Source organism: Poecilia mexicana, unplaced genomic scaffold (assembly GCF_051168715.1).
Source record: "Poecilia mexicana isolate PSO_F unplaced genomic scaffold, ASM5116871v1 scaffold_8, whole genome shotgun sequence".
Classification (NCBI taxonomy): domain Eukaryota; kingdom Metazoa; phylum Chordata; class Actinopteri; order Cyprinodontiformes; family Poeciliidae; genus Poecilia; species Poecilia mexicana.
The window spans coordinates 2,290,792-2,313,511 of NW_028263377.1; the positions used below are offsets into that span (position 1 = coordinate 2,290,792).

The 22,720-nt window shown below is 36.9% G+C and overlaps 1 protein-coding gene across 1 annotated transcript in view; it reads left to right on the plus strand.

Annotated features, from left to right (window-relative positions):
• Positions 1-22,720, plus strand: part of anos1b (anosmin 1b) — a 45,550-nt gene that overhangs the window by 21,351 nt on the left and 1,479 nt on the right. The window contains exons 3-13 of the mRNA XM_014980311.2: positions 5,150-5,212; positions 5,820-6,027; positions 6,637-6,821; positions 8,510-8,639; positions 14,599-14,692; positions 15,148-15,379; positions 18,017-18,155; positions 20,154-20,384; positions 20,474-20,568; positions 21,904-22,066; positions 22,279-22,511. Of these exons, the coding sequence (XP_014835797.2) occupies positions 5,150-5,212; positions 5,820-6,027; positions 6,637-6,821; positions 8,510-8,639; positions 14,599-14,692; positions 15,148-15,379; positions 18,017-18,155; positions 20,154-20,384; positions 20,474-20,568; positions 21,904-22,066; positions 22,279-22,511 (1,773 nt within the window). The remainder of the gene's footprint in view (positions 1-5,149; positions 5,213-5,819; positions 6,028-6,636; positions 6,822-8,509; positions 8,640-14,598; positions 14,693-15,147; positions 15,380-18,016; positions 18,156-20,153; positions 20,385-20,473; positions 20,569-21,903; positions 22,067-22,278; positions 22,512-22,720) is intronic.

Genomic DNA, 22,720 nt, shown 5'->3' on the forward strand with positions numbered 1-22,720 from the left:
ATAAAACCAGAGAAAACCACTAATTAGTGCCAACAAGGGGTTTGATCATGTAGTTTCTTAGTTTGTTCTTTGTACACTTTGATTTATTTTCTTATTTTCCTCTCAGGCTTTCTCAGTTAGTTTGAAGATATTTTGAGATTTTGTTAAGCTTCTCCTGTGCAAATTAGCCTCCTTCTCTCAGTTTCCCTGCCTGTATTCGGCCTTGGCTGTTACTCATCTGCCTCTAATTCACCTGCTTCTTTGTCTTTCTCCACCCTGCTTCTGGATTTAAGTACCTGGAATTTATTATTGTTACTGGATCCTTCTGTTACTTTGCTGCTTTGCCTGATATTCTATCAGTTTGCTTCCACATTCCATTCCCAGCCATACCTGCATTTGCTCCTGCAAATTATTTATTTTTATTGCATTTCTCAGTTTTTGTTTTCACCAAATTTTTTGCCCTGCATTTGAATCATTTAACTCACACAACATAGCAGGTTCTGGTTTATGATCCTCTGGTAATATTTGTTTTAGGTTAATTACAAAAAAGACATGGATTATTGACATAAGAGAAACATGCAAGTTGATCTTAAATCCACCAACTAAATACATTTTTTAAATTATTGTCCATCCATCATACAATTGGAAGGAAAATGTTAACATGCGAGTTCTGAAAAATGCATCTCTCACCTTGAGAGGCATCTCACACTTCTTTTCTTTTTCAAGAAGGAACATGACTCTCACTTGTGTTAAACTCATCTGCTTTACCAAAACAAGTAAGTGTGCTATGAACTTGTTTGGTTGTCAGTCTGAGGTTAATTTTGTACAACTTTTGGTCCACCATTTCTTAAACTGTCCTTGACTTTGGCGTCTGCCAGATCCCATCTCTGCAGAATTGTGCTTCGTGGTGCAGGGTCACATGCCAACAACTAAATAAAAAAAATATTTAACTTTATTAAATCTGTGAAAAGATTTGTGTAGGGATATATTGTAATCTACCTTAAACATTACATTTCAACTGATGTGACTGAACTTGGAAAAAGACGAAACATGACTGAACTGTCTCTTTGCATTATCTTAAAAAATAAGCAAATGTCTTTTTAGCCTGAATTGTTTGTGCTGTATCTGTCAGACTGCAGCAAGAGTCGAAAAATAGCATCGATGCCTTTTCTTTTTCTGGGAATATGAGAATTGTGCAATGTATGATACTGGTGGATTATGTTTCTGTTGTGAAATACTGTTTTGATCTTCTGTGAAGTCAACCAAGTCTAAAGCGACTTTTCCCCAGGGTGCCATGAAATGTATCATATTGCTTGGTTTAGACAGCTGAGAGAGAAAAAAGAGCACATGATGGATACTGAGTCAGTTTATTGTAACTGCGCTATTGATTATTTCCTGATCAGATCTTTTTGTTCTGTATTGTGTTGAGTTTTTTTGTGCTTGGCTCTGTCAGAAAAGCATCTCCGTGACCAAAGCTGAGATCAGAGGGGAGAAAAAAAGGATAAAAAGCCAAAAGAAATAAATGGATAGAAATTCATACCACACACATTAATGTATGCAAATACAAGTTGTGCTAAATGTAAATGCTGGTGTGTAGATTCTAAATAAAAGTTGCAATTTAAATGTAAAAATAGTTATGAAAACACAATGAGACAATGTTCTACCTGGTACTCGTCAGTTTTCTTTTGTATTTTGCTTAATAATTGATAGCAGTAAGCTTTGACATCCATTACACTCCAAACATCCATTTCTTGTTCCTGTATATTTTTTTACCTTCATTAGTTTGGATCAATAGTTCTCAAGACTCTCTACATGTCTTTTAAACGTGTCGTAAACTGAAGAGACAAACCAGTGTTTTAACATTTAACAGATAACTTTACAAAGAGCAACCTTTTAAAACTGTTATCATTATAGAATTAGAACTTTTTGTTCCCGTTTGCTTTTAACAAATATGTAGAAAAAGTATTATCTTTCTTTTTAGTTATAGAGTGATCCAACTATCAGGACTTTGCTGGATTGTTAACTGTTTATGTGCTGTAGATAGTTTTTTCTTACTTAAATTTTTAGCTGCTATCCAGGACTGCCTCCTGTTGGGTGACTTCACCTGTGGCACAGAGATGAATTGTGGAGTAAAACTGATTGATTTCCTCCACTGCCCAGTGTGACAGTCTCTGTAGAGTGTCATAGAGGTTATGAGATAGTCAGCAGACCTGCTGACAAAACTCCTGAATAACGTCTCATACAGGTTGTGTAGAAGGTAGAAAAATGAAAGGACATGGTCCTCACATTACCACATCTGTTATCCAGGTGAGACTGGAAACAATGCAGCAGAATCCATGCAAGAAACATCTACCCCCACAGGGGGATGGCAGCTAAACTTTAGAGGTCAGGAGCAGCCATCACCTGCAATCTTAGGTAGGCCAGAACTAGTCAGTACAAAACTGACTTATATTATACAGCAATATGAGTTGAATGCAAAGTTTCTGATCCTTGATTGATTTATTAAGTATTTAAAGTAACCTAAGTTTATTTAATTTTGTGAAGTTAGACTTAAGGTCTTAATAGAATCAGAATGTAATTTCTATATATCCAGACTCCACATTTTCTGATGGCTTTAGAGAAAGATTAATTGAGTTAGATATGTAATAATATATTTTACACTTCATCTTTTGTGTAAAATGGCTTCCAACATATTTATGCCCCTTGAACTTCTTCAAATATCATGTTACAACCAAAACATAGAACATATTTTAATATCAAAAGTATTTCAGGGAACATTTCTATGACGGTGTGTTATGGCCATTGTAAACAGAAAATAAGTAAATAAATCACCCTAAGTACATTTCTGCCCCAAAAAAACTACTCTTAAATTTCCCAGAAAAAAATCTTGGAAATTTCTTAGTTTTTTCTGAGATTACTCTAAAGATTTCTGAGTTTTTGTGTCAGAAAAATGGACAGGGTTTACAACTGCATAAATACCAAGACAACGGAAAGGGAATGGTGAGATCAATGCATATAGGTGGAACATAATTATAAACTATGAAGTACTTATTTCTGCAGCATTCATGCTGAACCTCTTGTTGGTATTTCCTACAAATACAGTAGATGCTGCATTTGTTAAACCCCCTGACCATCAGACTCTATGGTGAGGTGTTGAAGGGGCACCCTAATTTTTCAAAATGGTAAAAACCAAGCACATATGTCTTCAATGACTTTGCTTAGAAGATCATGTGAGAACCTTTGATCCTCATGATTTCATTCTGAATATCTACCATCGCAAGAGTCTGGATGAGACCATTTTAAGCAGCCCTGTCTTGATGAGTTTGTTAAACACTTCTATCAAAGAGTTTACCCACATAGATGAACAAAGAGGAAGTTTTTCTATCATTTGTTAAATCATGTTTCTTCTTCTGGAGTCGGTGGGAGGGAATGGACTGGAAAGATGATTGAAGCCAGGCGCAGCAGGAAGCTGAGGGAGACAGACAGGCATGGAGAGAAAGGAGGCGGGGGAGGAAAGGTTCAGGGTGAAACCACAGTTTTTATATGCTGTCTGGTTTTAATTTGGTGAGAGACATCACTCACCAGTTCACTGAGGTGGCAAACCAGATGAGTATGCTTTGGGAGTGTGTTCTGCTGGCTTATACTATAAGATCTGCTGCTGGAAATCTTCTAACTGCATGACACTTTATTCATTCTCATCATTAGACCCTTTCTTCTCTTTATTCCTTGATTCTTTTGCTGTTTTGGATAAATTGTTCTGGGAAGTGCTTGAGTTCGTTTTCCGGAACAGAACTGAACAGTTGTTAATTTATACATTTTGTTATTTTTGCCAATTTGATGAGTCAGCTGGAATCAATCTTGATTGTGCTTTGCAAAAGTGTTCATACTCTTTGAACTTTTTCAGATTTTCTTTCATAACAACCACAAACTTAAATGGTTTTTACTGGGGTTAGACAATTAAATATCTGGAATGTTTGGAATGGATGCTTGTTCCGCCTCCTTTAATCCATACCTAAACAGAATCAAGTGCAACCAATAGGCTCCTAAAGCCACATAATTACTGAATAGACTTCACTTGTTTTTGGCACAAGGACACAAAACTAAACTTTCTGCATTTGGACATTTCCTCTACATAAACATAGTGCAAATTAAACAATGGAACCAGTCATTTAAAATCAGTCAAAGGGAAAAACTTTGATTCATCGCCCTTTCGCCTACATTTTAAAACTATATGTATTACCTCTTTAGATATTTTTCAACATATAATCGTAAAGTGATTACATGTAATAAATACACAGATTTTGAGGTTCATAAAGTAAAGACAATAGAATATTTAACACATTTGTTTTGTAGTAATACGTTTAAACATTGATAGATTAATGAGTAAAAAAAGAAATATGCATGTCATTAATTTGGATTCACTTATTATCTGCTTATATTACTTTATTCTTTAAGATAATCCAACCAAATCTCCATTGGATCTATAACTTTCCACTTTTATAAGTTTCAGAACAATGAAATCTAATTAATTTCAGAAATCTGTGTTTGTTCAATTTACTCGTGTACAGGAGAACCAGCGCTACAATAGTTTTATTTTGACAAAAGCTTTGGTGCTGCGTTCTCCACTTCAGGCATAACAAACATGTGAAAGAAGATGTTCTGATTAGATCTGACTAAAATCTTACTTTTTGGACCAAAACAGTAAGTTATGTTTGGCAGAAACCTAACACTGTAAACACACCATTGGCTGTGGATAAGGTGTTGCAGCATCATGCTGTACGGGTGATTTTCTTCAAAAGGATAACTGTTCAGAGTTGATGAACTAAATACAGAACAATTTTGAAAGACCGTCTATTACAGGTGGTAAGCAGCTTCAAGACAACAAACCTAAATATACAGCCAGGCCTTTAATGGATTTGTTTACATCAAAACATATGCTTAGTTTTTAAAAAATCGACGTGTGCCACACTTTCCAGATTTTCAATTATAAAAATCTGAAAGTTCTGTTTCTCATTCTTCCACTTCACAATTATACACTTCTTTTGTTAGTTTGTTACAAAAGGATCACAGTAAGTAAAATATTAATGTATGTTACTATTTGGCAAAATATGAAAAGTTCAAGTTGTGTAAAACTTTATTGTCCCATACTGTTTTTTGTTTTTATTTACAGTGCCTTCAGCCATGCAAAGAATTATGGGAAACCAGGAAGGCGATCTCTCCAAAGTCATGTGAGGTAATTCACTGCAACTTTGGTGGCATTGTCTCTCTTGCAAAAAAAAAAAAAAGAAAAGAAACATGCATCTCTTGGCAAACTGAGGATGGTTTTATAGTGGGAACCTGGACGTATAAACTTCCTTGTGTGTTTGTGTCGCAAATCTAAAGAGCTTCTCCAAACATACAGAAGAGTGTGTAACTGCTTCCCCAGTATTTTGCATGTGTGTGTGTGGCCCTAAATGATTATTTGTAGAGCCAGTTGCTGCGGTTTTCTGATAGATTAGTTTTTCATCACAATAGCTGAAGCGTGTTACTGACTGGCTGGCTGGTTAGGACCACAGGGTAATTCAGAGCCATTAGGTAAAGCTTGTGTTTACATCTGGCTAAACTGCAGCCATGTGAGCAGACACGGAGATACACACACAAATATACATACACTCACACTTTTGCTTTTAAAGGAGAAATGTGAGCGATAAATTTCAGAATCATAGCATGAAAAACATTTACCTTGCCTGTGTAATATTTTGTGTCTGTATTCTGAGATACTGCATATCCTAACCACAGTGTGTGTGAACTTTGGTCATAATAATAACCATAATACCTCCTGGGTTGCATCTTTCTTTCAGAAACAGACAGAGTGTGTGACAAGCAGAGAGTTTCTGGCAACTTTGAGGTCGTCCCGGCAGGGAGACTGCCCCCCGCCTCAGCGAGCCACAGGATTCGCTGCCGCTTGTGTCGAGAGCTGCTCATTAGACCACGACTGTCCGTCCTCCAGAAAGTGCTGCTTTAATGGCTGCGGACACACTTGTCAAGCTCCAGCCAATTTATACAAAGGTAAATACAAATCCTTCCAATTCCCCGAAGAACTTTGGGGTGTTTATTTTAGCATTTATAGCTATTTCTCCATCTTTTGAAATTTATTCTTATCACTGTTGTTTTTCTTATTTTTCTGTTTTTTATTTAATCAATCTTTATCTGACTGGGAAGAAAAAGCCTGTTCAAAGTACAGCTGATTTCCATCCAAATACCCAAATATTTTTAGGATGAGACTCAGATGGTCCCACAGAGGCAGAGCTGCCTGAGGTGTGGTTAGAGTTTGACTGTTGCAACAATAGAAAAAAAAAACTACTTGAATAACATCTCTATTTCTAAATTTACAGCTATAAAAAAGTGTTGGTTGTGGAGTGTTTCTGAAATAATGTTTATGTAGTTGAATTGCATAATACAATATAATTGCATATTACGTGTCTCAACATTTGTTCACATTCAACAGGACATTACGAAATGCTTTTGTTTTTGTCATATTTAAAGATATAGCTAAATATAGCTTGACAAAAACCAAAACTACTTTTTTTTCCACTGGTGTTTTAACTGTTTTGACTAATATAAAATAAGGGTTAGCAAACTCTTTAAATATTTTCTTTATCTTATCTTTTGTTGCAGGTGTTCCCTTGAAACCTCGCAGGGAGATGAGCTTTGTGGAAAATCCGGAGGGTCATGTGAAGGTGGCGTGGGTCTCAAAGTTCAATGTCAGCATGGAGCCTGTTATTTACATGCTTCAGTCCCGCTGGAACATCGGCATTCACCCCAGTGAGGACCACGCCTCTCCGTGGGCTACTGTTGTCATGGTGAGTAACGAACAAAGCAGCTTAGTACTACATCTCCATTAAAGCCGTGATTTGGTGAAATGATGCTGCAGAGAGAAGAAGAAGTAGAGAAGTGATGAATGGTGCATAATTTGTGCTTTAGAGACATAAATATTTGTTATGTAACAAAACTGTCTCTAATTAATGAGTGTCATTGGTGGGGAGTTTAATAATATAAGTGAGCTGTCTGCCACAAAAATGTGTCTACCAGCACTCATTCTCAACATAAAAAATGGTTCCTGTGCCTTTAACTGTGGAGCAACACACCACAGCATTTCTAACATATCTTTACCTCATAACTCTCAATTTGCCTTAAATGATGAAACATCCCAGCTATGGAGATGGATGCTAGACTTTGTTTCCACCTCATCAGTCTGATGCCTTGCTGTCTAAACCTCTCTGCCCCAGCCAGTCTCTCCCACTCTGCCAGGGTAAACCCGTGTGTGTGTGTGCGTGTGCGTGTGTGTGTGTGTGTGTGTGTGTGTGTATTTGTGTCCATGTCTGTGTGTGTGAACTGCACATTCGTGTGTGTGTCTGTGTGAGGTTAGGTAAATAAGCAGAACTTAAAAGGGAACCACAGGCAGCCGCAGTCTTTCCACCGGCTGATTCTGAATGACTGAATGCTCATTATGGACTTAAATAGATGACAGCGCGTGTCAGTGTGTGTGTGCGATGGAGGGTGGATGAGCAGCTTTTAACTGTCATTACATTCAAACTGTCAGAAAGACAGAACATGTGAGTCTGGGGTAGTTTTTACCATACTCTGACCAGATGGTTTAATTTATATTTTAAGATATTCTGGCTGCATTTATCTGAATTTTTTCCCCAGTTTATTATATTTCTGCCAGTGCAGGACAACTTAATTCACTCTGTACACGAGCCATAGAGTAAAACTTGCAGTAATGAATTTCATGTTTCATTGCAAGGAAACTGTATTTAGAAACGTGTTGACCTGGGCAACACAATTACTGAATTTTAGTTAAGGTCTTTTTTTTTTCTGAAATAAAATGATTAGGGGAAAATAGCTTTCCTTTGGTTTGAATTCATTTTAATGGGTTGTCAGTGAAAGTGCTGGAGTGGTTCACTTCAGAGGTTAACAGTTTTGTTGGTGCCCTGCCCTCAGTTATTGCTACACACTGTTGGTCAGCTGGCTGAAAAAAATGCTCATGTACCTTAATGCTTACAAGATTGACCAGTTTGGGTCAGAAGACCATAGTAAATCTGTCTACATTAAAAATAAATATGATCAGTTTTCCAAATAGTCATGTGTTATTAATATTTAACTATCTAAATTAATATGTAATGGCCATTCATTTGTGCTCTATAACCTGGTTGTCATAAAAAGGTCCAACCAGCAGAGGGACAGTAATGCATGCAGCATTTTATATTGATCCTATGAGGTCAAAATGACTCTCCTAATCAGTTCTAGGTATGCATGGTCCTAACTTCTATATTTTATGTTACAGACACAAAATAATTGAAGAGGAAATAATGAAAAATATTCAGTCAAATTGTCTCCTGTTAAAACCTTAGCACACCTTTATACAGCAGCTAGCCCATGCCTACTACTATGTAATAACAATAACAAATGTGATAAATAATCCGAAAAGTCAAATTGTTGCTCTAAACTGCATTTTCTGAGCAGTTTTCTTCATGTGATGTGATTTCAGACCCTGTCTGAGGATGTCATTTTATCCGATCTGAGGCCTCAGCGTTGGTATCAGTTCAGGGTTGCAGCCATCAACAGCCACGGCAGCAGAGGCTTCACCACACCCAGCAAGCACTACATCTCCAGTAAAGGTAATAAAACAAACTCAAAACATAGTTGTTCCCTTTTGAGAGCTATTGCATGTGTCCCACTCACAGTGATGAATCCTGAAGGTTTTCCTTATCCTGCCAGTAAATTTCGATATCCTGTCACGAGATGCAGAATGTGGACACTTGTGTTCAATTTATGTCACTTTATGAGAGAGATTAAATCTCCCTTTGGAGCAGTAGGAAACTCAGTAACACTTCCACTCCCCTCCTTTTCTGCTCTTTTCTCATTTTCACTCACAGTTAATGCGTAAGGTATTCGCTGTAGAATACCATCAAACAGTCTATAAAACATGGGCAGAAAGCTGAACATGCATACATCTTCATGTGTGGCTATTTGCACATGTTAAAAAAGTCACACACTGATGTCCTCCTTCAGTTGGTTCATTTCCAGAGAGAAATCTCTGGTTTGGGTCAGAGAGATGAGCTGAACACACACACACATTGTAGGAGGTCATTCATCTAATGCTCAGCTGTCTTAAATCATACTGGTGTCAGGCCAGGATTGGCTCATGGTTTGAATCCCCTGCCAGCACTAAATAGAGCATGTTTAAAACAAAATACTGGATATCATGTTGGAAATAACTCAGCAAACCGGTTCCTTATCAGTTAAGATATAATAAGAAATTATGCAGAGGTGTTTGCGAGCACTGAGGAGAAATTTCCCGTGTGCCGTTCAACTTGAGGCTAATCTTTGTTCCTCAAAAAAAGGGAAACTTCCCAACAGCATACCAGTCAGCTTGCTTTACTTAAAGGGCTGTAATGCGCATTGCTTAGATATGTGAGGTCATCTCCTATGTGAGTCGTAAGACTTTTACATAGGTGTTCTCAATGTATAATATCATTTAACGCCAATGGCAAACTCACTGGAGTTCGCATTTGTTTTTAATAGAGTTTTATGCATGAGACCTTTGGGATGGAAAATTTTCAGAGGCTGACTTACCTTTGCAGGAGATGAGTCTCTCAACCCGAACAGAGAAGCATTTAAGCCTCATATATTATAAAGGCACTATGCAGTAATATGCTTTTTCAGTAGTAAATATACATTAACCACAAAAAGACCTTAATGAGGTATGGATTTCACAGCAGGACTTTCCAAAATAGAAAGTTAAGAAAAACAGCCCAAGCAGAATAAAAGCTGATTGTCATTTGTGTGTAATTGGTTGATGACATCACAACAGGCAAAAGATTTGCACTGATAAATTTAATTCAGTTAAGTTTATTTATATAGTTCTGATTCACAAAAAGTAATTTAAGACAGTTAATTAAATCCAATTACATCGACAGTTCAGTTTATTGTATTATAATGTAAAATGTTTACTATCTAAGAAAATCCAGCCGATTACATTGAGTCACTCATTTTTGCAGCAATCACTCCTAAACAAGCGTTTAACGACACTGGACAGTTAATAGGTGCTGGCTTTGCAGCAATCCCTCAAAGTGAAAATGAAAACTCCCCTTGCACTTCATTTCAGCCAGCTTACACACTTACATGTTTTTTTTTGTTTTTTTTTGTTTCACTGGTGTTTCTTACATTGTTGACTTATAGCATAATACCTGGGAACACGCTCTGTACTTATAATTATTGGCCCAAGTACTGGCAAAAGGAAAATACATTTCCGCAGCTTTCCAAAGTGATAGAGATCTACCAATAAATTAGCCCGAGATCAGAAATTGGCAAGGTTCTCTTTATTGATGATCAGTGATCAGCAGATCAGGTGCTGAAAAGTTGAGGTTTATTTTTTCCTTTTCATTAAATGCATCACAGCTAATAATTTCCACAGTGTCTGAAAACTATGACAATGGTTTGAGACATATGCTTGATATTACTGGACTCGATGAGGTTATAATGTAATTTCTCCAATTTTTGTTCTGTTTGTAGGTTCCAAAGTAATGAGGCCATAAGCTTGACACTCTCCATATTTCCCCTTGCTATGCACTTGATGACAAAAAAAATCAAGACTGCATCCTCTTGATAAGGTTCAACTTTTCACTTCAAAATAGAAACCATAGACATAAATTATCCACAAAAACAATACAGAGTAAAAGAGTAATGTGAATGAGGTCAAAATACTGTGTGGCTCCTCTCAAAGTGCACGACTCACTCCTGTATCACCACACTCCAAACCTCATTAGAAGTCTTATAAGCAATTGCATAATTACCAGAGAGTATAAGTACTTAGTATAGCGTCTTATATTACAAATCATCATTCATAAGTTTTGTAATTCTTGTAATTCTGTATATTTTCTAACCTGTGAATTGTCATTTTTAACCCAATAAGCTTAAACCACCATAGGTAGCATGAACTTAATTTTCCTGATGGTCTGAAAAAACTTTGAATTCAGGCTTTTGCAATGTCTATGCATGTTTTTACATGCAGGTACACACAGAGCACATGAATCTTAGCAACAAAAATATGCTAGCAAAAAAAGCTAACAAGATCCTTGGGTTGGATTAAGTTACTAAATCATAATGCACATACGTGGATCCGATTTATGCATTTTGTGAATTTATTTTAATGAGCACATGGAATTTGAGCATCTAATTATACAAATACAAGACAGCTTGTAGACACTTTTTTTCTGTCACCAACTGTATGTAAGATCTAATATTTAATTTCACAAGAAGAATTTGTACCAGGGTCTGATTTGCTACAAAGTCTGACCTTCATTTTTTGGCTCATTTATATGAAGTAAACTAATTATTGCAGTTTTGAATACAATATGCTTTCTTAAAATGTCTAGCTGGTACTTTATTGTGATCAAATATTTTCAGTAGAGTAACTTTAATTCATGATTTACATAGTCAGATGTTTTCTTTAACCTTTGAACTTGCTAGAAAAATTAATTTGAGTTTATCCTTCCATGATGCCATGTAAGAAGAATGTTTGAGGTGCTGCTTTGGTCTGCACAGGTCTGCCTCAGTTTACCAAAAATGTCCTGAATCAACCTACCCAGAATCTTACTAAGCCATGATGTGGGCTTTCACAAATTGTGGTAAATAAAACCCCATATTTTTTGTTTTTGTTAATTTGTTTAATTTTGTCTAATGTAACAAATAAAAATAAATTTGACAGGAAAGGTTTAGTCTGGTTTATTGTCAGACAATGGCCGATTTATGTTTTCACATCCACCTGAATAATGTGCAGTTGCGCCACTGTGTGTCTGTATTCGCTAGGGAGTCTGAGGAAATCTTATTTAGAATGTAGATTTCCAAATCCAGCAAGTTTTATGACTCTGAGGTCATAAAAGATCTTAAAATGTTCGTCCTCTGTCTCTTTTGCCCTTTCAACTTGAATAAGCGACAGACGTGTCTGAAAATGCCGTGACAACTCTTACAAATCTCAGCTTTCTCTGAATTTATTTTAAACACTTTGCTCATACAAAAAATATCTTACTTTGACTTCTTTTCACTCAGTAACAGTGTCCAGCTAGAAGAGTGTTATAAGCAAAACCTGGTGACATGTATGGCTGCTTATGTTCAGTGATTGGAAAAGAATCTTCAGGTTTGTTCACAAGTCACTCTAATCTAGCTGAAAATTGACTAGATTTCTTCTTGCATCTGTATAAGAGATTGCTTGCCTAGTATTCAACCTTTAATAAAAACATAAACAAATATTGTAGAGTAGAATACGTTCAGATGTACAGCAAATAAACAGCTGCAGTTAGACTCATTTAAACCATTGAACAAATTAATCAGTATTTCTTATGACTTATATGAGCTCAAACGTAGCTGCGTTTTGTTATTCAAGTGTACTTTGAGGGTTAGGGTTAAAGGTTAAAAACATACAAAGTATAATCTGATCGCTGTCAGACTCTTGTGTTTCTTGCTGATTTGTGTCATTAGCCAGGGGCTGGAGATCAAGGGTCATATGTCAGGAAGCTGGCAGAAATCAGGACAATCTCAGTCCCTCCACTGTGACCTGATGCTAACCAAGTGGGAGAGTCTGAGTTTACAAACCATCTCAGAGTTCATGTTGGTATTTTAGATTAGCAGAATCTGTCAACTTTGATTATTATAGAATGTCTGGAACAGAAAATGTTTTCTAATACCTTCATTTCTTAAAACAACAGTAAATTAGCTTCAATGAGAAATGAGGAACTCAGGCCTGTTTTTCTGTATAGTTTTGAAAGTTCTGGCACTACGACACACACACACACACACACACACACACCCACACACACACACACACATATATACACATACACGGGATCTGTCAGCTCCCACTATGTTGCTCTAACTTTGATCTGTGCATTTGGGTCAGCCGAGCCCGGCCCCAGGCCTGTGGGAGGCCTGCTATGGGGATGTAGTCCTAATCAGATACATTTTGTAGTTTTAATCAAATACAGCATCTTGGGCTCTAGGGCCTAATGAGATACAGAGTCAGCATTGAAAGACTGTTGACCCCAGGATTTCATATTTGAGGCAAACATTGTGCAGTGGCAGTTGTTTCTGGTTTTTAAGGCTACCACAAATAGCTTTAGGCTTCTCCAGGATCTCTCACCGTTGATATAAATTAAATTGACTTTGTTGAATCAGATAAGACTTAACCTTTTACCCTTTGAGAACGTTTTAAGGAAATCTCTTGATCACTGTGCTGCACTGATAAAACTGAGTTATGTGACAAGTTGGTCAAAAGTCTGCTGTGTTTGGTTATATATTTAAAATTCAACATCTTTACTTTGAAATTTAGCAAATGATCAGGTGAAAAAAAAGCTAATTTTTTTTGCCTTCATGTCAGTTTACCAGCAAATACTTGGCTCCCTTTTACACCTTTTGGTATTGCAGGAAAATTGGTCAATAAATGTATTTTTTATTTTGCAATGTAGTCTTAGATTGAAATATAAAAAACTATTTTGATTTGAGTATATGTCTTCAGAGTAGAAACATGTACACAGGTGAGCAATTATAAGATTTAGATGTAAACTTAAATCATGTCAAAAGTTTGTTTCTGATAGAAAATGACAGCCAGGGTGCTGTGGTGGCGCAGGGGCAAAGCACAACCCACATAAGGAGGCCTCAGTTGTTGTGGCGGTAGTCACAGGTTCGATTCCTGGTCTAGCGACATTTGCCGCATGTCTTCCCCCTCTCTCATTACTCTGGACTACTTTCAAATAAAGGCCACTTGAGCCAACAAAACCTTTTAAAGAGAAATGACAGCCATCTTACAAAAGATAATAAGTCTGCAAAGGTCTTTTTTTTTTTTTTAAAGAAACAAAATTATTCCAAGAAAAACAAATTGTTTTCTAGAATTTTTGTATATCCTTCTCCAGAATGAGTGGCGTTACAATGGTAATGTTGGTCTGTTGAAAAAATCAAGGTCTTGAAAACGGCCCCAAAATGTGACACACATGCTGACATGAATTCAATCATGTTAATTTGACTGAGATTGAAATCTGGTTGGGTCTGCTTCCTTCACGCACTTACAGACTCCCATCTTTACCCCTCCTCACACAAACAGATTTTTGTATCCTGCAGACTGCTGACTTTTCCCTAATAAGGGGTAAAATCAGGTATAAAATACTGTAGTGTCACTTCAGCTTCAACATCTTCATCTCTAGACAAGGTAGAAAGATAAACTCTTGCTTATCACAGCTGTTTTAACTTTTTAATTGTTGCTCGGTTGATAGTTAGTAGTTTACTTGTAGCTGTTTTCTGACTTATCCAGATCAATAGTACATCTGTTTTATTTGAATGGTATTTTGTCTTGTCTTGTTTCATCTCACACATTTACACAAGCCTACATTTAAAAACTACTTCATTCACATTTATTTTAGATCAAATATTACATGTTAATAATTGTGGATTATTGATGGTTTTGCTATTTCTTAAATTATGTTTTTTTTTTTAGGATGACCAATAAAAAATCTTGTTCACTGATGCCAATGAGGATGCTGACATGTTTCTCAAGTTTTCTGTCTTTCTCTTTCTCTTTATTCGTAGACCCATCCCCCCCTGAGCCTCCAACAAACATCAGAGTTAGCAATCAGACTCTAGAGTGGGCAGATTCACAGCTAACACCTGAGTTCACAGAGAGGTATGTGAAAATAGCAAAAGATCCTAGATTACTGGATAGATTAAAATAGCACTTTTTAAGTAGTGCACATTGGTCAGTTGCTCATAAACTGTGGTCAGGAGGATTAATAGTGCTTGTGTCTGCAAGTAAATTATAGTTCATCTTTGTTCAATTACATACTCTGGTGTCATTTTCATTTTAATGTTTTGAAAAAAAGGTCACATCGAGTTTAGGCCGCATCTTGAATCAGCATTTAATAACAGAGGTGATGACTTAAATTGTAGCTTTTACTCAACATGATGTAATGTGTGGTGCCCTTAGCATACATGCTGAAAGTAAACTGGGTTGGTAAACACAACCCTGAAACTGTGTTACTCCCACTTCTACATCCGACTCCCAGGCAATTCCTGCTGCTTTATTTATCATGAGTTGGTTTCCCTCATGATGTTGTTTGACTTGCAGCTTTCCTTCTGCAGGTTAACAGGAAGTAGGCCCTCAGTGGCGGTGCTATTACGCTGGGAACCCCCCAGAGAGGGAGACCTGCCTGTTCACAACTACAGAATTACCTGGATGTCCCGACACGCACGCGCAGCTCATAAACACACAGTTCAAGGACAACCGCACCCAGAGCACATCAGCAAGCACATGCAATCGGTGCGCTTACAAGAACAGAGCAAAAAGGAGAGCAGCAGCGCCCTGACTCGTGGGGTAAGAACATTTGCTTAATTACATTATGCTAAAAAAAAGAATATTGATTTTTCTACTCATTTTCCCGTTAGTATGTTCGGAATATTACGATACACTGAAATAAGAGAATGGAGCTGCAGCTTAAAACAATTACATTTATTTGTTACATGTGGTCGAATTAAGTTTGTTCAAATTTACTGTGTTTACATTTGTTTAACATGACAACTTAATAAACGTAATATATTTACTTGGATACGCTTAATTTGATTACTCGTAACAAGCTAACGCAATATATTTAAGTTGCATCACCTGTTTTCTTTTTTCAGTGTATGCTGTTATTTTAACACAGGTAGTTTCTTCCAAATTAACCCACATAAGTAAGAAAGCCACTCTTTATACTGGAAATACCCCTGTTGTGCTATGAAGGAAAGTGTCGATTTTTTTTTTTCCGATTGGGTGCTGAATTGCCTAATACTTTGCCCTGATTAATAAAATTAATATAATAAAAACATTGTTGCTCTTAAAATTAATAAATTATTTTATCTCTCGTACTGTTTGCAGTGCAAAACACACATACTCTACATCCACAGGATCTATAGCTGCACCTGAGGAGTTTTACTGGCTCTTTGAATCTATGCATAGAAATACCTCCTTGTGCTTCAGTAGGCAGCTGCTGTGCAGAGCAGTTTCTCTAAACTCTTCACATGCACCACAGTTCTGTGCAGGTGCATCTTTCAAAGTAACAATATTATGACAGTAATGTCAGGATTATAACAGCATCAGTGTCCTCATTGAGCAGCTGATGGATAGATGGATGATCTTCACACAGGATCTAGATTTAAGTAAAAAGTAGCGATGAGGCGTCTGGGACAAAACCTGCTCCTGTAATACATATAGCTAATGTTGATTAAAATTATATTTATTGATATTTTAGCCTTTGCATGTTTTGCTTGTTTTTTTTTTGTGAGAAGTCCAAAATGCATAATTTACTTTAATCAGGCCTGAGTGCTTTTGACTACAGAGAGACAGGTGAACGTCTTGCACTTGGACTAAAAATTTAATTCAGAGCATCTAGACATGCACTGGCTGTGTGCCATTCAGTCAGATTGAGGCCATTAGTGTTGGCTGTATAATTTACTATGGTCTTTCATAACTATTACAGCTTTAAATTTTAAGATTTGATCTGTGGAAGTGAGAGATGTTTTGAAGTTGATTGACATACTCTTGCTTTTATAGCATTTCCTATTATAACAGGGATGAGACCAAGACACTGATGTAGTTGTTTTGCAAAAAACAAAACAAAAAAATAAATTCAGTATTTCCAAGAGTAAATACCAAGCAGCTCTATTTCAGATACACTTATCACACCCTGACTGTACTGTAGGTGTGATTGTGATGCAATAGGTTTGCAATGCAGTTAAACCCAGCACCAAAATGCCTTTAATCATCATCAACACACAGCTTTGAGGTAGCTTTAGTATTGTCTGCATGCCACTCCAGTTAAAACCCCACGCCCACAAATAATGCTCTTGATACATATGAAAGAACTAACCCATTATTGAATGATAGAATAATAAAACAATTGATCATATTTTTCAAGAAATTGATATTTATTGCTCTTCTCATGGAAACAACAGTGGGAAATCATTAAAAGTAACAAAAAATGGAAGAGAATCCACTGCTTCACGAGTCCGAATGGGTGAATATAACGTTTCCTCTAAATTTACCCTTAAAATATAGAGGTTGCCTGCAGACATGCTCATATGGACCCAGCTACTCTAAGTAGAAATGGGGATCCCAGACTCTGCCTGGCGGAACCATTTATCTGCAGTCTGGTCTTCTGTTCTGCATGGCTGGGAAGTCTGGAATTTAAATGGGACCCCCTAACTAGTATTTCCTTCTCACAACAGCATGTAGACACACACAAACAACAGCATCACAACAGGTAGGAAACACAAAAACCACCACTTCCTTGTACAAGATGTGTTGCAAACTTGAAAACATATTTGATATATATATTTTTTTGCTTTAATTTTTGGAATTTCTGCTGAATTTGAGGGAAATTTGGTTTTAAATGTAATGTTTAAACAGGGGGGACTTCACATGTAATGACTACATGTGGCAACGAAAAAAAACATCTGTCTAAGCTTTTAACATATTTCTTGTATAATGTCCATTGAGATTATGGGCTGAAACAGAAATCTTGGCTTTTGCTGCTTAATTTTACAATTCATGCGCATTCACATTTGCAGCTGGACAAGCCATATGTTTTGTCTATCTTGAGTGTAGTGAAATGTTTCTGCATTTGACTTATTTTCACGCTTCTCTCTCCCATGTTAACACACATATAAAAACTCCCAAACTTGTCCTCAAGCATGTCTTTGTTGTGACTCGATCAGATACGGACAGAAAAATTACGATTAATGACTAAAAGCATGTTAATTAGCTGTCAGTCAAACAGCAAGCTAATACAGAACAGATTTGGCCTGTTGCTCACAAACAAGCCAGACAATTCTCAGAATGATAATAACAGTGTTGTTATTGGCAAGGAGGTGCTTGAGGTCTGGTCTGGACAACAGATCCAAAAAAAAAACAACAACAAGTAGAAAAAAGAACCTGCTTCTTTAAGCTGTGTTTCCTTGTTTCAATATGTTACAGGCGCAAACCGAGCTGTGGCTGCAGGGACTGCTGCCTGCCACTCCCTATGTCCTGTCTGTCCAGACGGTGGCCTACTGGGGACAGAAGAGGCTGAAGAGTCACAGAGCTCAGCTTTTTTTCACAACTATCATTCATGAAGGTAAAGAAAAGTAATTAACTTTCCCTCAAACTGGGGCTTAGCAGTCAAGAAGATCATTTTTATTCAGATTTCTTGAACTTTTCCACAAAATGTCCCATGACCTGCAAACATCACTGCATCTTATTGGCTTTACTGATAGAACAACACAAATCTGTACGTTGTTGTGAGGTATAAGAAAAAAAGGTACACATTTCACAGTTTTTTGAACAAATCAAAACCTAAGTGGTGACTTGCATTTGTAATGGATATCCATTACTTTAATACTTTTAAATAAAAGGCAGTTCAGACAATTGTCTTCAGCAGCTGTATAATTGGAGTCCTCCTGTATGTAATTTAGTTGTTTTATGTATCCAACTGTCTTTTGAAGGCCTGGTGTGTTTATGACAGAACAAGTAGCATCCTAAAGGAACACAGACAAGACAGAGAAAACTGTAGCAACATATAAAAGGTTAGGTTCTAAAAAAATAATTCAAGTTTTGAACGCCTCACAAAACAGTCATCTGAAATGACAGGAAAATGGCTCAACTGAAAACTGAGAATGTTACGGCCACTTAAATAAATATCTCAGACAAGGAGGGCACTTCAAAGAGATGCAACCAAGAGTACTATGGCTACTCCGGAGGGGCTGCAGAGGTGCGCAGCTCAGGTGGGAGAATCTGTTGACAGGACAGCTATTGGTCATGCACTTCATAAATAATTGGGCCTTTATTGAAAAGTGCCAATTAAATAAGTATTAGCATTCCTTCAGCTTAACACAGCATTCTCTCTGGTCAGATGATAGAACATTTTCTATAAAGGTTTTATATTTTTCTTTATTTTAAAAAATAATAACAATAGCTTTTAAGCTGTAGAGCTTTTTTTTTTTTTTTTACAAGTTTACAAATTTGTTTATTGATCCAAAGGCTGGGTAACACTTGGAACTCTAATGGGTTTATCTTAGCTGGACTGAGGATAAAATGGCTCTTTCAATGGTTTCAATGTTGGTTTAGATCAAACCATTCACATGTATTGAGAATACTTTTGTAAAACACAGTAAATAAATGTCCTCCTCAACAAATGTAAAAGCGTGATCGGTAACTAATGAAAAGGTTTTGTATATTTTTTTTCTTACAAAACTTCACCTATAAGCATCACCATCATATAACCCAAATTATAATTATCACATACTTAATTTGAACACATGTTTAACCTCTCATGACATCAGCATACTCGTGATTTAAGGCAGTCCCCTGAACTCACCAGTTTGCCAAGGTATACATTATTGAATTAATGATTTTCCTGTTGGTTCAGAGCTGCTGCGCTTTGCTGACTGTCAGCATGTTCTTTGTTCAGGCAGCTGCAGTGTTGAAATGCACAGAAACATGGAGTGCAGGGAAAATAAGCCAAACTTTATGATGGTCCAAGCAACAGCAGTGTTTATTGTTGACCTGTTGGTCAGCCCAGCTGAGAGTTAAAGCCAGCTGCAACTTAAGTATCAAACCACATACCAGCATTTTTACATGGAACCTACTGCTATTTTATAATCCAGTTGTGTTTGCAGATACACTCCATGTACCTGCCTAGTACGCCGTGCTAATGAGGGTCGCTTAAAGCCAATCGGTATCGCTAGATTAACAGAAGGTGTAATGAAACCACTCTTTTACAGTTTTGTTCTGTTTCTCAAATAAATCTCTTATGAATTCCATGTGCTGTTTAGCAGGTTTCATACTTTGAAAGCCAACAATTTATTTCTTTATGGTATTCTGTATTTTTCTCATACATACTTTCTCCAATTGTTTTTGAAGAAAGTAATAAATATTTTTTCTCTCTCTCATTATTCTGACATTTTGCTAATAAAAATAATTTAGTAACCATAACTGACCTCTAAACTGGAAAACTTTGGACTGATTTAATTTGAAACAACGGTAAAATAAAGGTTATGCGTCTGTTATAAAGTAGATGTGTCTATGTTCAGTTCAGCAAACTGAAAGTGTAAAAACTATTTCCACTATTTCCAAGGTGAAGATTTCTCCAACGAGCTCCCCTCCTCCTCGTCATCCTCATCCTTACCCTCCTCTCCCTCTCAAGCATCCTCCTCACCTTCCTCTCATAAACCCCCTGAGTCTTCCCGTCTGGCTCACATGGATATGCTTCCAAACCCCTCTGAAAATTTGCGGCTGGAGGTCGCTGCCCCTCATTTTCACCACAGTCAGCTGCAGGTGAAGGTGTTCTGGAAGTGGTCTCATCATGGTGAGTCAGCGTGAAGCAGTGAACTGGAAGAATTTACCTTGGTTTGAACTGAGAATCCATATCTTTATGTACGTTTTTCTATATTGCAGCAAGGCAGAGACACAGAGGTCCTTACATTCTCAGTTGGCATCCACATACCTGCACTACAAATGTCACAAGCGCAGACAGTACAACAACGGTGGAGGTATGCATAGTTTCTGCATAAAGTGCTGTATAGATTTTTCTTATTTTTGCTTTACAAATCCTGCCTCTATCATATGCTTTGACTTCTTGTTGCAGGGGTAAAGCAATGTGATTTTAAAGTGGCAAAACAAAAAGCTTTGTGCTGTAATAAAACAGAAAAATGTGTGCAGAATTATTGAAGTTGCTGGCATTACATTGAGGTTTGTTATACCAACAAACTCCAATAAATGTTATTACAATTCCAGATTATAGACCAACACTAAGTAGAACATAATGATGAAGTAGAATAAAAAATAATAGAAGGCTTTTGATAACCATCAGTGTTTATGTGTACCACAGATTCTCATTTGAGTTTAGACATTTTAACACATATAATTGAATTATAGCTGTAACTGTATGTCTAGTACCCTGCTGCATGCCACCACTGCCACTGTGGGAATTATGTGTTTAGAGGGATATGTTATGTTAGTTTTCCACCACACAGTGTTTTGCATGTTGGCCAAAAAATCTAGTTTTGGTCCAATCAGACCAGACCACCTTCTTTCATATGTTTGCCATGACCCCTACATGGCTTGTGGCAAACTGCACATGGGTTTTCTTTGGCTTTCCTTCAACAATGGCTTTCTTCTTTCCACTCTTTCAAAAGAATAAAGTTTGTGATGAATGGCTGTCCTGTAGCTTCTCCAGAGTTATAATATGCCATGTTATGCTGCACTTTCAGAAAATGAATTGAAAAGTTTTCTGTGAGATATTCAAAGCTGTTATTACTTCATGAAGATTTTTATTCACGTATGTTCTCTAAACGTTTCATTCCACCTTACATTGTTGTGCTACTTTATGTTGCTTTACTATGTAGAATTCCATTAAAATACAATGGGGTTTCGTGTAACAGTTCAGTATATATGCCTTTGCAAGGCAGTCTAAGGGTTAAACTTCACAAGTCTTATAAGCTGTTATAAAGTATGTTGGTTGTTCATTTTTGCTCAAAACTAGACTCCCTCCATTGAGCCAACGTTGAGCCAGAGGCGTAACATTTCATCCAAGACATGTCATATAAAACTGCTGTGTGCAATTTGCTGAGTTTACAGAACAAAATTCCAGGATTTCTTAAACAGTTACAACATTTGTTGCCATGTGAAGTTGCCAGAGTGTGTCGAAAGTGTTTATTTTATATTGGAGTGAACATGTGCTTTGCAGTAGACAGGTGCTGAGACAATAAGTAGCGAAGATATGCAGGATTTCAAGCATCTTTGGGAAATGAGTTTTAACAAAGGTTGTTGATGCATACTTTACAATGATAATTTTTTAATGACATTCTTCTCTACTTTTTTTGCAGGGTACTCATCATACTATCAAAGGTCTGCAATTTTCATGCAAGTACAGGGTCTCAGTAGCAATGGTGGCTGATCCAGGGGCAGAGGCTGTTGCTTGGGTTACAACCCCAACATGCTCATCCATTAGGGTCAGAGGAGACAAAGCCTTACCTTGCAACAAACAGGGTAAGAAAAGCTGAGTACAGATGCACAGATGTACCACTGAACTTTTATTTTATGATTAAACTATAAGTAATCAAGAGTTGAACATGGAGATGATATTAAAAAGCAATATATATTAAATCTTTGTGATAATAATTCTTCAATTGCTGAGAACTAATTTAAACCAGTGCAAGGAAGACAATCTGAAGAAATGTTACCTTCTTTTTTTGTATCAGAGCGCCCTCTGGCGGGGAGAAAGGTGGTACTGCGTCCAGAACGGCTGACTGCAGACTTTCAACAAATCAATGGAAGCTTGCTCACAACGCTTCAGTGGAGGATGTCACATCATGCAATGGACTCAGCAGCTGTAGAGGGATTCCAGTTTACATGGAGTCTACAATCTGAGCTCAGTCCCACAACAGGAAGGCATGAAGATGCTCTCATCTCCCAGACACAAACAATTGCACCGGTAAGGCAAGGAAAGACTAGCTTATTTATATAAAACCATTCATAACGTAAAGTGTTTTACAAGACAGCAAAGCACAAAATTATAAGCACAAAAGCATTACATAAAAAGATTAAAGAACATGTTAAAATGGAAATATTAAAGTGTCGAGAAACAAATGTTTCAAACAGTTCATTTGTCAAAAGCTGAAGTGAACAAATAATGTTTTCAGC